At 38.9% G+C, this 16864-nt stretch overlaps 1 protein-coding gene across 1 annotated transcript; it reads right to left on the reverse strand.

Annotated features, from left to right (window-relative positions):
- Window positions 1–603: 603 nt before the first annotated feature.
- RBP1 (retinol binding protein 1) lies at window positions 604–15620 on the reverse strand. Its single transcript, XM_071566438.1, has 4 exons — window positions 15548–15620; window positions 14758–14936; window positions 3801–3902; window positions 604–699 (listed from the first exon to the last, which is right to left on the reverse strand). The coding sequence occupies exons 1-4, from the start codon at window positions 15618–15620 to the stop codon at window positions 646–648; spliced, it is 408 nt and encodes a 135-aa protein (XP_071422539.1). The 3' UTR covers window positions 604–645.
- Window positions 15621–16864: the final 1244 nt, after the last annotated feature.

Consider the following 16864-nt stretch of genomic DNA (forward strand, 5'->3'; position numbering starts at 1 on the left):
AAGCATGGGCAGATATTTGCTAAAGTGTTTAGAAAAGAATTGCCCCTTAGTCATGCTTCTGTTAGTACTGTTTTTCCAGACTATTGATCCATAACTTTACTCATTTTGAGAAATCAGGTTTTTATTTTTGGTGGAACACTTCCAGGGCAGTGTTTGCTCCATTGTAGCTAATGGTCAGATTCTCACTGGCTTCAGTGAATTCAGGATTTAAGTGTAAACTCATCTGCCAGCTCTCATTTGCTTCCTCATAGCCATAGTTCAGCTTTTGAAAACAAGACCACCTGCAGGCCCCTTGTTAAGGCTGTGAAAGGGTGGTCTTTACTGGGAGTAAAAAATTAGCTTACAGGGTCTTAACTTCAGCCTCTTGTTTTACACCTAACAGTCCTATTTGGATGTAGTAGAGAATTATGGCACGCACACGTTTATAGTGTTTAGTATCTTTATTGGCATTTCTAAAAATACTTCTATTTGCAGTTGAGTTTTTTAAATTATTCCTTAAAAATATTTTATTCTAAGTATACAGTTCTAATGTGACCTTCATTTCTGTGCTTGCTCTTGCCAGTGATGAGGTTCAGTATTAGCATTTGGAGATTTGGTGGTGAGTCTGTAAATTCTACTGTTCTTCACTTCAGTATCAGCAGTAGCTCACTGTACCTTCTTAAAGACCTGCTTACACGTGACTCCACACACTCTTATTTCCTAGGAAGAGAAAATAATTTAAAAATACAATTTTTACTTAGAACACATACATTACAGATTCATGTGTATGTCCACCTTAATTTGAATCCACAATTTTCTATTACATTAGATTTGGAGGCTTGTACATACTTTAGCCTATTTTTCATCCTAAAAGAAAGCATCTAGTTTGGATTTGTCTTCTGGTAAAAGTTATTTTGGGATCTCAGATCTTCAAGGGCCAAATATTGTGCATTATTCTCTATTTGCAGTGTATGTAACTGCTTAGGTCTCTGAAATGGGCATTTCTGTTTTGGACACATAAAGAAGGAGATGGATTTGACTGACCAGTCCTGAATCTACAGAACCACAAACAGGCTGGAGGCTCACTCCAGCAACACAGAGAGTGTGGCTGCAAGAGCACAGGCAGCTGGGTACAGAAGAGCTGATCCAGCTCTAAAGGCAGCACAGCAGTGAGTTCTGACTGCACCTCAGCACACTGGATGCCTAATGCCATCTGCTCCTCCTTTGTGTTCCCTCTTGCCAGTCACTGGGTCCCTGTGGACTGGGCAGGTGCAGGGGTGTTTGCACCCTGGGCTCTCATTTGTGAGCCCTCCTGCTGTTTACCTGCTTCCCCTTCTCCATTACTGCAACTGTTTAGGTTCGTCCTGAGAAACGTTCACAGTGGGATGTGGGATGTGTTCAGGTGGGATGTGTCCAGGTGGGATGTGTGCATGGGTCAACAGGTTAGGTGGAAGAAAAATAGTGTGGAAGCTCTAAAGTGACACAAAGGCAAAGGTTATGTATGACCCAGCAGAAGGGATGTACTTCTAACAAAGCTGTTGGAATATTCTAAGGAAGGTGTGCACATTTCTTATGGGAGACTTTGATAAAATGACATCAAAAAGCCTTACATGAAGTCAATAACCTTAGTGACATACATTGCTGACCCCAATAAGAGAAAGTGCTTCATGATGAATTGGTGGAACAAGAAGACCAGTGCAGTGATTCCAGTCAGGACCTGTTGTGTTCACTACCCCACAGGTAACCCAGAAGGAGAGTGCAATAAGAGCCGAAAGATCTGCTGACAATGGCAAAAGCCTACAGAGCAGAAGCAATCAATAAACAGAAAAGGACAATAAAACTCAAAAGGAAATGGAGAATGGTCAAATAAGTCACTCACATAAAATAAAATCTAAGGAGGAAAAAGAACAACGAAGTGCAGAGTGTAGAATGAAATGAAGAAAATAGGAAGCAATAAACTACTAAAGGATGTGGTCCTACTCTCTACAGAACTGTGCAAAGAATTAACACTTGGCTCATTGTGTAAAGTTCAATAGGATCATAAAGCTATCAAAGTATCAATTTTTTAGAGATAACTGCTCATTGTATCAAAGCACTCTCAAAATACAGGCCCTGCTAATCTTAGCTGGTCAAAAATAGAATACTAAATGGGACTCTTTACTGTATTTCTAACAGAGAGAGTTACATTAACACGGATTCAGAGAAGTAGAGAGGATGTCTTTTGAAGTTCATGAACTATAAAAAGTGATAAAATGGAAACATTGGGGAGTGGACTCTAAAATACTTTTTGCATGAAGTAATTTTGTACTGAGTTCTGAGACAGATTGTGATAAATTGTGCGAGGGCCAACGAGTGCACAGATGTCTGCATGAGCTGGCAGGTGTGACACAGAGCCCTTCTCAGCCTTCTGGAAGGAGCCTCAGATCAGCCAGATTACCTTGGGGTACCTAAAGTGGCACTAGACACATAGATTTGGGAAACAATCTGAATTTCTGACTTCTAAAATCAACCTCTTGGCAGGGACAAGCACAGAAAATGGTTTGGGCTGGAGCTGCACGGGCAGATTGAGTGGCTACAGCAGGAATCAGAGCAAGGACAGCAGAAATCAGGACTAAAGAAACAGGTGCTGGGGACTGGAGATGGGAGGAGATAATGAGTGCAGAGCTGGCAAGGGACAGAAACCAGGATACTGAACAGAGAAATCCAAGAGCAACTAGTGCTATTGTTTCATCTCTGTATCTACATGTTTCATGTGAGTGCATGTGTGTGGATAGTTGAGTGCAGCAAGGTGTAAGTTCAACTTCCAGGCCAGACATTGTCATGGGGAATTGCAACCTGTTTGCCAGCAGAGACTCTGAAAGGGCTGATGCTCGGTGTTATGGCAGCAGCTGATGTGAAGCTGTGTGGAAATACTGCAATGTGCTTCATGGAGGCAGAATGTGTGCACAGGAAATTCTGGAGTCTCCTTTTATCCCCCGCTTTGGGTGAGCCCACAGCCTCAGCTGCAGAGTGATCACGTGCACAGCAACTTTCTCCCTACCTGCACTAGGTTCAGTACCGAGTCCAGATGATAAGACGTCACACACATTCACTTCCTGAACTGGTTCCTGAGGCTTCCTGGTAAGTGTGTTTAGTAATAAGGAGTTGGGGGTACTTTTGCAAAGATTTCATAACTTTGCTTCTGATCTGAGTATCTAGAGGATATCTATTTAGACTGCTGAATACTAACAATCCTGAGCAGTGAACAAAAAAGGAGGCTGGATTTTATTATCTCAGCAGGAAGACTGTCTTTTTCCCACATTGATGAGGGAGTGAGGATGTATGAAGAGATATAGAATAAAAGAACATGCATCTTCTTTCAGGTCCTGTTAATTTAGAAATATAAAAATGATGATCTGAAAGAACATGCATTTCAAAGACTTAATTGCTGTTTTAGTTGTCTAGGCTATAATGCAGTGTGGCCTGTAATTATTTTAAGAGAACAATGCTGCATTTCCCCCTTATTGTTGGGGGTGCATTTTCAGCAGCTCCCATCCTGCGTATTTTACAGACTGTGAGAGGGACATTCTGTTCAATGCCTTCCTCAGTGTGAATTCCAGCCTGGCATGTCTGGACAGACAGAGCAGAGCTTTGACACAACCAGTCTTTGTAAGGGACACAATAGTGTAATGGCTCCACATAAAATTGTTGCTTTAGAAACAAGTCAAATGCTGCATCACTAAATAGTTATGTCCAAGTAAGTCAAAACAACAACACACTCCCTGCTGTGTTACATCTAACCCTTTAAGAAATGGCATTTAAAACCTCTTACACGATCTTACCAGGTGCATTTCATCTCCTTCAATCCACTGGGTCCAACCACGACCTTCTTTTTCTCCATTCTGTACACAAAGAAGCTTATCTCCATCCCAAGATACAGTAGTCTAACAAAATAGACATGTTAGTGTTACTGTATTATTCTCTGATATTATGATTAGTTTCCATGAAGCAAAACTTATCTCTATGGTAATTAATGATTAACGTATCTCATAAGAATTGTAGTGTGTTGTAACACTCAGGATAATGACAAAAGGAATGAGCTTGAACAGAAAGTTGCTGCCCAACTGCTTGCCAAAACCTGGAATGATAAGATAAAGATGTTTAAATGCAAGGAAAAATATCATCAAAATCACTGGTGATGAGAGCACACTCCTCTCTCCCTGCTGACAAACAGCAGCCTAATACTGCATGTATAAAAGGAGCCAAAAACTTGAGACTCAGTTTGGATTTTCCACTCTAAGAATGATTTCCCAGCTGAAAAAAATTCCCACTTACTGTCATTATGGATGAACAAGGTTTGAATACTGAGCTTTTTTTTCCTCATGTCTTAATTTGCCTTCCTTTACTGAGTAGAGTGGTTTGGAAGGATCACTAAGGTGGTAACTCTCCAGTATTCTACCTTTGTAACTGAGGCTTGAGAAGTCCTTGAGCTAGGACTGGCAGTATGAGAGTGAGTGAGGGGTTGCAGTATTCAACATGGCAGTTCTGTGAATTCTGGTGCTGTCCTGAGCAGTTCAGTAAAACTTCATTCATAAAACTACTCAAATGTATGACAGTGCATCCTACAGCTTCCTACTCTGGTTAGTGTTTACTGACAATTTGCCTTTCACATCTCCCTAAGATAAAGAGGAACAATACTCTGTATAATATTGAAAGATGGAAGAGCAGTGACAATTTGTGCTCCATGAGGATAGTTTAACATCAATATTAGCACATGGCTTTTAAATCAGCTTGTTTGAGGTGACTCTGAGGACTAAATATGGAATTATTGTCTATCTTGTAAAAGCCTTCAGCCACTGCCTGCATGAGTAGCCTAATACAGAGCAATGATGAATTCAGATGTGTCATTAAAGGCAACTTACTGCATCCATCCTGTGTAGTTTCTAAGAGAAGAAGTCAGCCTCCATTTTTCATTCTGGGAATTAATACCAGTTCAACGCTCAAGAGCTATGCAGTCCTATTCATTTAATCTGTGTATGTCACAAACAATTAATTCTTAAATGATAACCATGATAGCCACGATCTCTGCAGGAGTACAGCCAGCAGGCTCCTTCCATGGGGAGCTTTACACTAAACAAGCGTGGAAAATGAATCAGTGGAAAGACTGCCAGAGTAGACAATCACAGGCAAGGCACTGGTTTTGATCCCATGTAGTCTGCACCACACTCTCTGAAGGACAAACTCGTGTGTCTTTGCTAAAAATCTCTTCAATTTGGAAGATGCATTCACAAATTTCCCTGTTTGCTTTTGTAAAATGATGTATTTAAACCAAGTAGTAGATAACATTTTAATGAAACCATATCCTCTTAATGTAAAAAATGCTAATGCAGGAAGGAGCAACACATTTGGGTAAAACTGTAGTTTATGTGCTCACTCATAATATAAATCCTCTCCCATATCTGTTTGTATCTGTAGAACACCCACTTAGAGAGAGAAGATAACAAATAATAGGAGTCAAAGTGAAAAATGTTTAATTTATAAGCTAACATATCTAAGAATTTCTGATTCTAAAAAAGAATGTAACAGAAAATGAATAATAACTTGTACATGTGAGGAATACTGTGGAAGGAAGCATTTGTATATGAAACTTTGCTTCATAACTGCACTTATTTGTATCCATTGAGTATTAGCTCAGCATAGTTTAATCATTAGACTAGCTTAAAAGTTATTTTTTGTGAGTTTATATGTGAATTCAATGGCAATATACCATGACAAAGTAAAATTCAACTTTATTAGTCCTACTAACGTTCAAAGTCAGTTGCGAAAGTTATTAGGCCTGATAACGTTCCTTGCCTTAGTACATTTGGGGGCAATTGACAAATATTTGTAGCAGTGCAAGGAAATGTTAACTTTTTAGCCTCCAAGGGTGATGGAAATTGTTTCATCTCAGAAAACAACACACTATTTTTCCCTAACTTTCTTTTTTCCCAGTCAAGATTAGATATTGCTTTTTGCAATTTGGTGATAACCACAAGGAGTGTAATACCACAGGCCGTTAACCAAGCTTCTTTATCAGACAGCATTCCCTGTTATCACCCTCTGCCTTCCCTCTGAGAAATATCAATACTGCAGGGAGATGAGTAAACCATACCATTTCTGATTTTTGTATGTAGCTATATTGCTCTGAAGGTTATAAAGGACAGAATATTGCAGGAGAACATAATGTCCTTTTCTTTGTTAGCAGCACAACCCCTTTATGACAGTGAGATTATCAGCAGCACCTGTATCTTTTCTTTCTTTGGGTCAAACTGTAATGTCTCAATGTCTCTTTTATTAAAGACACACTAATACAGAAGATAGAAAATTCTCTTTCAACTCAGATTGCAACAAGTTCTTCCACTCCAAATATCTCTATTGACACACACATTGAGTGCTGAGGTCAGAGTTGCTGTGGCTGCTCCATGTGCACCCTCTACCAACACCTAAGGCAGAGCAATATTTGAGTCAGAACATAAAAATAATACTCCAAAAATATCACTGTAGGGCAAGTGTTGGTGCATATATCATCTCTCTTGCTGTATATAAAAGGAAAGATTTATCTTTAAAGACTGGATCAGGAATTCACCACACTGTAATCAGGAGACAAGCATTTGAATAGATTGAGGCAGCTCTGTATGACCCTTGAATTGCTGTTGTTTCCCTCTGCCGAGACTATCAAGATAAACACTTTACCTTTTATGTAAAGCTACATTTCTTAGAAAAGTAGGCGGTTTTAATTAACCTTGTTTGCCCTCACTTTGATACCAGTGTTACCTGAGGTTTGCCTGACTGCAGCCACTGAGCCACTGCCTCCTGCCCGGAACAGCCGGAACCTCTGCCAGGGTGTGGGGGACACAGCACGCCCAGGCAGGCAGTCCCTGCTCTTCACTCCCCTCCACAGCAAAAGGAGAGGTAGACAAACTCAGAGGACACTGAAAAGCTGCACTTGCCTGATGGTAACAGAACCCCGTAGAGGAAAATGTAGCATTTCTCTAAAACTGAAGACTCCTGCCTGTTTGAGCATCTCGTACTACTGGCAGGATAAATGGAAGACATCATTTATTCCTTCCAGCTAGGTAATACATAATTAGTCCATCATAAGCAAGCTTAAATTTTGTTTACTCACTACCTGATCGTACTTAAACCTAAGATGAATACTTCTTAGGTCAGATGCTTGTAATTCTGTAGGAAACATCAATAGAGAATGGTGATTAATGCAATTAGTCGACAATGCTATTGAAAATAGTAAAGGAACACAAGAAAAGGTAATGGGAAAGATAAATAAGAGTGAGTCTTGCCTTAATTTGACTCTTCTAAAAAATTCTAACCACCAATAGTGCACATTTTCAGACTATATACTCTTTGTTCTTGAGGTGTAATAATAGAGAATGGAGCTCCTCAGGGAAGTGCAAAAGCCTTTGAAGCCTGAGAACACAAAAGAAGTTCAAGTTTTCTTTAGTTTTATGGTATGAGTTCTGTAGTCTTACATTTTTTTTGTACTCTAATACTTTCCTTACTTGGTCATTCACACAATTTTGTTAGCGATTTAATCTCTTTGTGCTGTGAAGATTTAAATTCATGTGCGTAGCAACATCATCTCCCTGAAAATTAAAGCTGGAAGAAATTATGATTCAAGTATTCTCATTACTGTTTTCACTTATGAGACAAGGTAGATTTATTAAATGAAACATTTAGTAAAACCAAAGCCTACTATTGTCTATGTATTTGCTTTTTCTCTTGCAGCAGTAACAGGACTGAAATCTTGCACAATTCCAGCTTCTAGTGGCAAGTCATAATGCCCCACAGCCAGAGATAGTGACTGTGGTCATCAAACATGTTATCAGAGAACTTTGCATTTCCCAGTGAGGTCTAAGGGCAAAGACATGTGATGCTGGCTCTGCAAAATGGTTCCCAATCCCCTTTGGTTTTCCTGCTGTGCTGGCTGGTGTCATGTGCTCTGCAGCTGAAGGTACATAATGTATTTTACAGACAAATGAAAGAAAAGACCTTTCTCTGAAGTAAGTCATGAACATTTTTGGCTAATGCCACATATGTTTTTGACACATTGCATTTACAAATACGAACTGCAGCTACCACCTTTCATTAAAAAGATGTTATTGATTTCCCATCTGCAGGAGTACCAGTTCTATTTTTCTCCTACTTCTCTTCAGATTGTTGTCTCTATAGATAGGGCAGAAAATGACTGCAAAGCTCTGGAAGTGCACAACACACTCTGTGCTCCATCTCCATCCAGTCATTCCCTGCTTGTGAGAATGACATGTCATTTTACAGCTGTAATTATGATTTAAGAAGGATTAAACAATGGAAAGTCTTTTTTTCAAGTCAGATGACACAGGAAAATCCAATTTGAGCTGTGTCCTGTACAGTGTTTAAAAATAACACCACAGAAAATATCCTGGAACCTTTGGTCAAACACGGCAATATATCCAATAACGTATTTAATAACTTCTCAAGATAAAGCATTTTCATCTGTACTAAGTATCAAAGTGATATAAAAACCTCTGGCAAGCAGTTTGCAGGGGGAATTTCCATCAAAGGAAGTGCTGATGGAATAAACTAATGCTGATGTTACAGTCAAAGTCCAAAGTAGCTGTGAAGGGGCATCCTGTGATGTGGTCTGTGGAGGAGGCTGCCGGAGGCAACAGCCATGGCCAGGGTTTGTCCTGTAACCCCTTTTATCTTTTCAACTCTGCATCTGGCAGCTTGGTGACAGACAGCTAAACAACTGGGAAACCAACAAACCCAGCAGAGAAATTAGTGGTAGGATTCCTGGACTTTATCTCCAGATCCTGTTGCTGGGCTAAGGCCATACATTTGCAGCCACACTGTAGCCACGTCACGAGAATCTTCTTTGCTTCTATTATTGTCAGCATCTCCACTGCTATAAAAGGGGCTTGGGATTGGACCAATAAATTTTAGATCAAAGGTAAGCTGCTGTCTGATAGGAGCAGATCTTAAACTTTCAAATTCCTTATTTTGAATCCTTGCTCATAAGAGAAAAAAATGAAAGCAATGCTTAAAGATGTGTTCCAGGGAGTGGTGCAAAAGCTCTGATCTATGCAGTTGTCAATATGTGGGAGAAGGAATACAATCAGTATTTTGGACACTGCATGTTGCTTCATTTCTTAGAAATGCTGGGTTTTTTTTCTCTTACTGAAATAAAATTGTATACAAATAATGTAAAAATGGGAAGACTTGTGTATATCCAATGCCAAAAAAAAAAAAAAAAGAAGTAAAACCCAGCACATCTAATTCACTTTGTGCAAGCATCAGAATCGATTCTAAGACACTTACTGTTTAAATTAATGTGTATAATTGATTTATCCCCTGTGTAATTTTAGCAAGATGCAATTGTACATAGCACTAATGGCTTGTCATTCAAAACTGGATTTGTTAGATCTGGTCCTCAGCTTTTCAGCTGATTCTTTCTGATTGCACTTTCTGCATTCATAACTCTTGGAGCTTTTTAAAATTCACAAAAAGCTGAAATGCCAAGCCCATCCAAAACCACTTTCCCTACAGAGGCTCAGTGTGCTAGCAGTGGCTGTGTGAATAACTAGCTCAAAAGCTTCTGATCAATCTCAGATTTTAAACCTGAATCCAGCAGTGCAAAAGTTGAAGTTTATGGCATCTTAAATTATAGGGCAAAAGATCTGGGAGATCTGCTTTGCTACCACTGCAAGATGTGCTGAGCATGTCACTTCCAGGCAATGAGCAGTAATGCCAACAGAGGAGGCAGGGTGGGACAAGGCAGCAAAGAGGCAACAGCTCCTCCTTACTGAGGCACAGAGACAGGAGCAACAGAGTCTGAGAGAGCCTCAGACTGAGCCAGGAGTGGACCTCTGTTCTCTGGACCTCAAACAGCTTCACTGGGAGGCTGTTTACTTCTTTTTTTTTTCTTCCTCTGTTGTGAAAAGCAGTTTGTAAAAGGTCAGAAATATCAACAGAAAACTACATGAAATCTACCTCTTTTAAATTATTTAAAAAAATAGTGATTATGCCAGTGAGGAGCTGGGAAAATTACAGTACTGCAGAGAGAGAGGGGGTACTAAATTGGAGAGAAGATTCAAGTTCTAGAAGACTGTTGTCCCAGCAACAGTGATTCTAGAACAATGCTTGATTCAACAAAGTATACAAGAAAATACCTACATGCCAAAAAGGAGAGCATGTAAGGGTACAGAAACAGACCAGCTCTATCAAAGGGATCAAGTAAAGACATATTGATGGTCTTGCATCTTACTAGACAGGCACAATTTATCTTGAATCTTCCCATCCTGTGGGGATCCCTACTGAAATTCCAAGAACTGGAATGTTGTTTCTTGGTTGTTGATTTTTGGCGACAAAGTCCTAATTCCAAAATCTACTCTAAACTAGGTTAAGAGCTGTGAATTCCATTTGTGTAACTGAGGAACCTGCCTAAATAGTTAAATAAGCCTCATGAGCCATGTGATTTTGTAACAGGGCTTTATTCTGACCTAGTAATAGTATAAATCAAATTATGTGCAGAATGACTAAACTTCACCCAAACTAGAGAGGAATCAGTGTCGTATTAGGCATGCTTGTAAATTAAAACTGCAGTTTCAAAAAACTTATCTCCCTTGGGTAGGATAAGGCACACGTAACAGAATGGCCCATGAGCAGTCCTTATGTGGCTGTCTTAAACATTAATTGGCTCTATTTTCAGGAGGTACTTCATATGGTAAGATAGATGATAGATCTGATGAGTGAATTCTGCAACTCCCAAATCCTCATCCTACCCCTCCCCCCAGCAAATCTTAACCATGACTAGCAGTTATATGGGTTCCAATAACGGAGCCCCAAATACCCATTTGTTAACTTATTCATAGTTATATTCTGCTTGAATTCAATTTTTGTTGACTAAATGGTTAATATGTATTATTCCCACATTCAGTTTAAAATTCCTGCTGGCTTCTCTGTTTACCAGTCCCCAGTTGTTGTCATTTCATTTCCTGCTTCAATGGAAGAAGGAAATTACTGTGCACAAGGTTCTGAATTACCAGAGCATCCCTCACTAGCTTGGCCAGATATTCAGTTCTAATGCAACCAACACTGCTTTCAGTTATCCAAGAAATTCTGCTGGTCTGTATTTAGAACATAAAATCTTGCTTGATTTTTTAAACAGATCCCTTGTCCTTAGTCTCCATGTAAGGACAGATTCATTCTGCACAGTGTGATCTAAAGCAATTCAGTCAAATGCTTGAATAGCAGAGAAAAATTATAATGCAAAAGCTTTCTCTGACTTTAGCAGCAAAATTATTAGAAAAGTAAAAATTTAGTAAAGTAATTTTTGCATCTGAGCTATCCCATTCTCAAACTGCTTTGATTCACCAGGTGCAAAGACTTGGAATGTGAAACTTCAGCCTTTGTTTCAGTCTTTAAGTTTTTTCAGTTCACTTTTTCATAAATTTTTAATTATGTACTAAGCAAATACACTTTGAAGGTACATAAGGTTTGTATCTTCTGCTTAATGTCAGATCCTGCCCCATTATGTGTACTGGTACATATTTCACATTACAGATGTTTCCTCAGCTCCACTGTTTACTACTGATGGTGAAAAAGGGAAGCAAAATTATCTGCTGATGAATGAGATATATTCTCAGAGATGGTTTTGAATTAATTGTTTTTCCCCAGTAACATTTACATCCATGAAACAAAGTTTCATACTTAGTGCAATCCCTGAGACCCTCACCAAATCAGTCACAACCAGAGACTATAGACATTATCTTTAAAGTCGAGGACATTTCATGATGAGAGTGGGAACTTCACTGAGAATTAAGATAGCAGGATCAAATACTCAGTGCAGGAAGTACCAAAGCCAGAGTTACCCATTTAACTTTAAATTTTTGTCTTGGTACATTTTCCGTGGTTAAAATGCAGAAACACTGATGAAATGACCAAACAGAGAAAATGTCACTTAACTTTTATCCAGGAGCTAAAATCTCTGGGGGAAAGCCCGTGGAGCGGCACGGCAGCATTATGGAGCTAAGTGGGTGTAGTTGTGCTGCAGCCTCACCCACTTGTGGCTTCAGTGGGCACTGACACCCACTGCCCTCCTTCAAGCACCTTGCACTGGGATTAGGGATCTCTCCTGTGTGCTCAACCCACACAGAAACTACATCTTCACCCTACAACTTCACCCTACATCTAAAATAAGGGTCAGCAAAGCTTTTTAGCCTTTCCTCATTATGGGCAGTATTGATTTGGAATTACTGTAGTTACACTCTGCCCTGACTGACTCAAGGATGAGTTTTACAACTGAAAGGGGAACACGGTTTCAGTGAATTACACCCAAGATGTAACCTGTTCTCTGTGCTAACATTATGTTAACCATGGTTAGATGATATATTCTTCATTAAAAGCAAAACCAATCTATACCTATAGGGTGAATTACCTCTAAGGTTATTTTTTCTAGTCTCCTGATGATTGCTCTGCTATATAGATTAATGTTTAATGTGCAATTTGTCTTATCCATGTTACTTTGTACTGCTCATACATTGAGCTGCTTGGATAAAACTTGCCCAGTGGTCTGCTCAGTCCACAATATAAATAACAATAATTGGTTGACAATCTCTCCCATTATAAGGGCTGACTAGTAATGATTAAGCCATTTATGGCATGCAGTTCCATAGGCTCTAGATGAGCAAAGGAAACACCAAGAATCATATTCAACCTTTGCTTTTATGGTGGTTTTCTTTGTAACACCACTCAGGGAGTGGTCCAGTATCTCTCATAACCTCCATGACCCTTCTCTCACAAAAGTTTCTGCACTGTTGGGAGTTATTTTGTTGCTTAACAACTGCAAATTCTGCCTGACATGATGTTTATCAGATTTGGACTGAAGTGGCTCCAGAAAGAAGCTGCTTGTACTTTTTGCCTTTGACATAACAGACCTCATGTAGAAATCTTTAATCAGAAGACTGGACTTCAGTGGTGACAGGTTGCTACAAGGCAAGTATAGAACCAGTGATGGGTGACCTGAACTGTCCGGCTGCAGCTGGCATTTGTTCTTGGAAGCCACAGAGAGACATGGAGATCTCTGGAGGGTTTTGTGGAGTTACATCCCCAAGTCATTCTTAACAAGAAACCAGTCAGCATTAGTGACTACCCTGGGTCTTTTCACCTTCTGTTTCCAAGGCTGAATAAGCATTTTGCACTAAACAGTAAACAGATAAAATGTTTGAGTAAACTTTGAAAGTAGGGTGAATTAGGTTCTACTCCAAATCAAATAGCTGTTGTAATGGCTAAAATAATAATTCCCTAGTTTCTTCTTTCTGGTTAAACATTTTGAATTCTCCCCTATCACCTAGTTTAGCAAAATAGGCTAGAAAATTCTGCCTTGTTATGAATAATAAAATATTTTAGGATATTTTTCAGGAAATTAAGAGTTGTGTGTTAAATCTATTTAGCCCTTTGAAAGCAGGATTATGGAAGGACCACATTTCCCTGTTCTGAATCTGATTTTCTGGCACAGTGGGTGCCTGACACATTTTGTAAGAACTCAGGGCAGGTATTCGCTAGGCACCCTCAGAGCACAAGGACCTCTCATGCAGAAGAGATGGTTTAGTCCTCCTTTAAATGAGAGTCTAACGGCATTTAAGTACAGATAATAGTTAGATGGAGACAGCTCTGTGCGCACACAAACATTTTGAGCAGATGTTTTGAACACTGCTATCCTGGATGGGAATTTAGCCACATAAATCCTAAATCCTTCTTGGGACTCATAACTGCTCAGTGGTTCTGGACCTCATTATCCTGAGAGCCCTCCAGAGCCAAAAATGCCCAGTGCCATTGGGGCATTTCCCAATGCACAAATACTCATGTTCCTCCCTCTGCGCATGTTGGATCCTGCACTCCTGTCACACACTTGCACCCCCTGTAGCAATGAGTACAGAGGGATTACTTGAGCCATTCTTTTCCTTTTGGTCTCAACACTTTCTCCTTTCCTGCCACGACCAGAGCAAAAGCAAATTTGCATATTCTTGTGTTAGAGAAAAGTATTGGATTTAAATGGCACTATCTTTCCAAGACTGGAAATGTATTAATTCTCTTTAATGTGATTTCTCCTCTGTAGCCCCTTCTAATTGCCATTTGTTTATCAGCTTCTTCACTGTAGAATATTACTAGTGTCATGCTTTCAAACTCACAGCTGAGAAGTTGGCATTCTCAAGTTTTTCTCCTGCTAATTGATATTTATCAGTCATAAGATAAAAAATACTGAGCAAAAAGAGCTCATAAGAGTCCGAGCTCAGAGACAGAGTCCTCAGTGTTTTTCCATTTCAACAAGATTTGTTTCAGCAATTAATGTGCCTGCTCTAATAAATGCTTATAATAATCTCAATTAATATATATTTACAATTTTAATTAACTTGTATAAATTTTTCAAGCACTTGGCCATTTTTATACATGGGGGCAAGTGCCTGGTCCTCTACTAAAAAGAACATTCAATGAAGAGATTCTGAAAATGAACTGTGAACTTTTTGACTGAGAAATGTCCTGGTATAAACTGAGCAAAGTTTCACTGAAGTTACTAATCATTCCCTGATAAAATTGCTTTGTGCTCCTGACTAAAATTAGTAAAGGCAGGCTCAGAACTGTAGGTACCTCGTGGCAAACTAAGAACAGAAATAATTTTAGGAATAGGCACATGGAAAGGTTAACAGGTGAGGTCTGTGAAAGGCCTCAGATTAGTACTATTCTTGTTACAGTTCTAATTCTTACCATGCACTTGCGATCATCCACCCCAGATAAATCCTCCTCAAACTCCTTTCCTACATCAAATTCCATGATGTAGTTTCTAAAAGTGCTTAGAGTTTTAATGATCATATGATCCCCGTTCTGAAGGATTTCTTTGTCAGGCTTTAGCAAGTTTGCTATTTTTCTTACAGCAACATTTACATCTGAAAAAGAAAAAGAATTATTTTTATGTAGAAAAGTCTTCCACAAAAAGAAGCTTGTCACTTTTAGGGAGAACTAAAATGAAAAAAGATAAATAAAATGTCCAGATCTGTCAGGTCAGCCTTCTCATCAGGAAAAAGTTCATAACCTATTCTTTTCACTTAATGTTTCGATTTTCTCATTAGGTGGAATCTTAAAAATAATACCATTTGTACTGGACAGTTAATAAGGCCTTCACTATTTCTATAGAAATACTAACACAACATCAACTACAGACAAAGTTGCATTATATGTAGCATTGATTCTTTAATAAACCCCAAAATCGTACTCTTTTTTTAAAAAATTATGGTTGTTTTTTAAAGTTTGAAATCTGCCACTTATCTCTTCAGGCTATATAATTTAATCTCTGTTAATGTAAAGTTTCAAGATGGCAAAAAGAAGAGGCTGCTTAAGGCAAAATAATTTTGCTTAAGGCAATTCTTAAAGTGCATTCCTGAAAAAAAAATATTTCTCACAAAAATGATTTATGGCTGTACAAGAAAAAATAGATTACTGTAAAGACCAAGGTGGCATTTATTGATTACTTATTGAAGAAGTACGAAGGGAACCTTACCCAGTGCTTTCAGATACTCCTCAAAATTGTCATTGCTGACCATTTTCCAGTACCCATTGAAATCTGCAGGCATCCCTGCTCTGGGTATTGTCCCAGCAAAGCCTCAGAGCCGTGTGCTGCTCCTGCCCCACACAGCTCACTGCCTTTTTGTGGGCAAACTGCAACTCTGCTTTCTTTTATCTCTGTTTTAGCCCACCAAGCTATGCAAGTCCTAATCAGATTACTGCTGAAGTGCTGCCTCTAAACCCTTCCACAAGGCTGAACCTCTGAGGTTTCTAATGACAGCACGATGACTTGATTTCAACTGAATGAAACATTCACCTTTCATACAACTTCTGTAAGGGAGATCCATTTTAACCACGTTACTCTTCCATTTCTCATGCCACTCAGGAAAAAAAAACCCTTTTAAATAGCTTTAGTTTAGGATATCAGCCAAAGCTATACAAGTGCTTATCTTGTGTGGGGTTTGAGGCAAATTCTTCTTCCTTCAATGTTTTGTTTCAGCTACTTTATACCTTCTTCTTTCCAGAAAATGATCATACAGATTCTTTCAGTGAAACTAATCTGGGTTTGGCTTTACTTCAACTTGTTCCCCAAACTCCTTAATTCTAGAGAGCTCCTAATGGAAGCTGTTTGGCCAACTGAGGGCTCACAAAGGGCCAGTTAGGTGGGAGCTCCTATTAAGAAACAGTGGTTAGTTTTATATATTGATAAATGTTACATCACTACTGAATGCATGCTTTCAGTTAAGAAAGTTTGAAACACAAAAATAACACTTTATAGAGGTTTCTATATTCTTTGAAGGTGTCTTCTGTCAGAAATGAGAAATACTCAATCACCACAACAAGCAACATAGAAAAGAACAGACTTTTCTGGCTAAAATTACAGCTCAAATACTGAGCCTTTTAGATATTTTCATTTATTTTCCACTGCTTATTTTCAAACAGAATAATTGAAGTTCCTTTTGGATATATTATCTACTTCAGGGCTTTGGCAATGACTTGCCCTTATAGGAGACTCTGGATCAGAGAAGCAAAGAAACCCACTTTAAACGTGGCAAGAGGATTGTGTGTCATTTGAGAATCCAGAGGCTTCAAGTGGCAGAAGTGGTACATGTGTTTTCAAGTGCCTGCATGAAAGAAAGATTTATTTCCATCTTTTGGCCAAACTGCCAAAACTCAAAGGGTTTTTCAGGGTCTTATAGAGTCAAAGTCTAGCAGTAATAGATATTTAAACATATCTTATAGGTATGATTATATATATATATATATATATATATATATATAAAGTTATGGTTCATTCTATTTTGCTATTGCA

This window comes from Pithys albifrons, chromosome 11, assembly GCF_047495875.1.
Source record: "Pithys albifrons albifrons isolate INPA30051 chromosome 11, PitAlb_v1, whole genome shotgun sequence".
Lineage (NCBI taxonomy): Eukaryota > Metazoa > Chordata > Aves > Passeriformes > Thamnophilidae > Pithys > Pithys albifrons.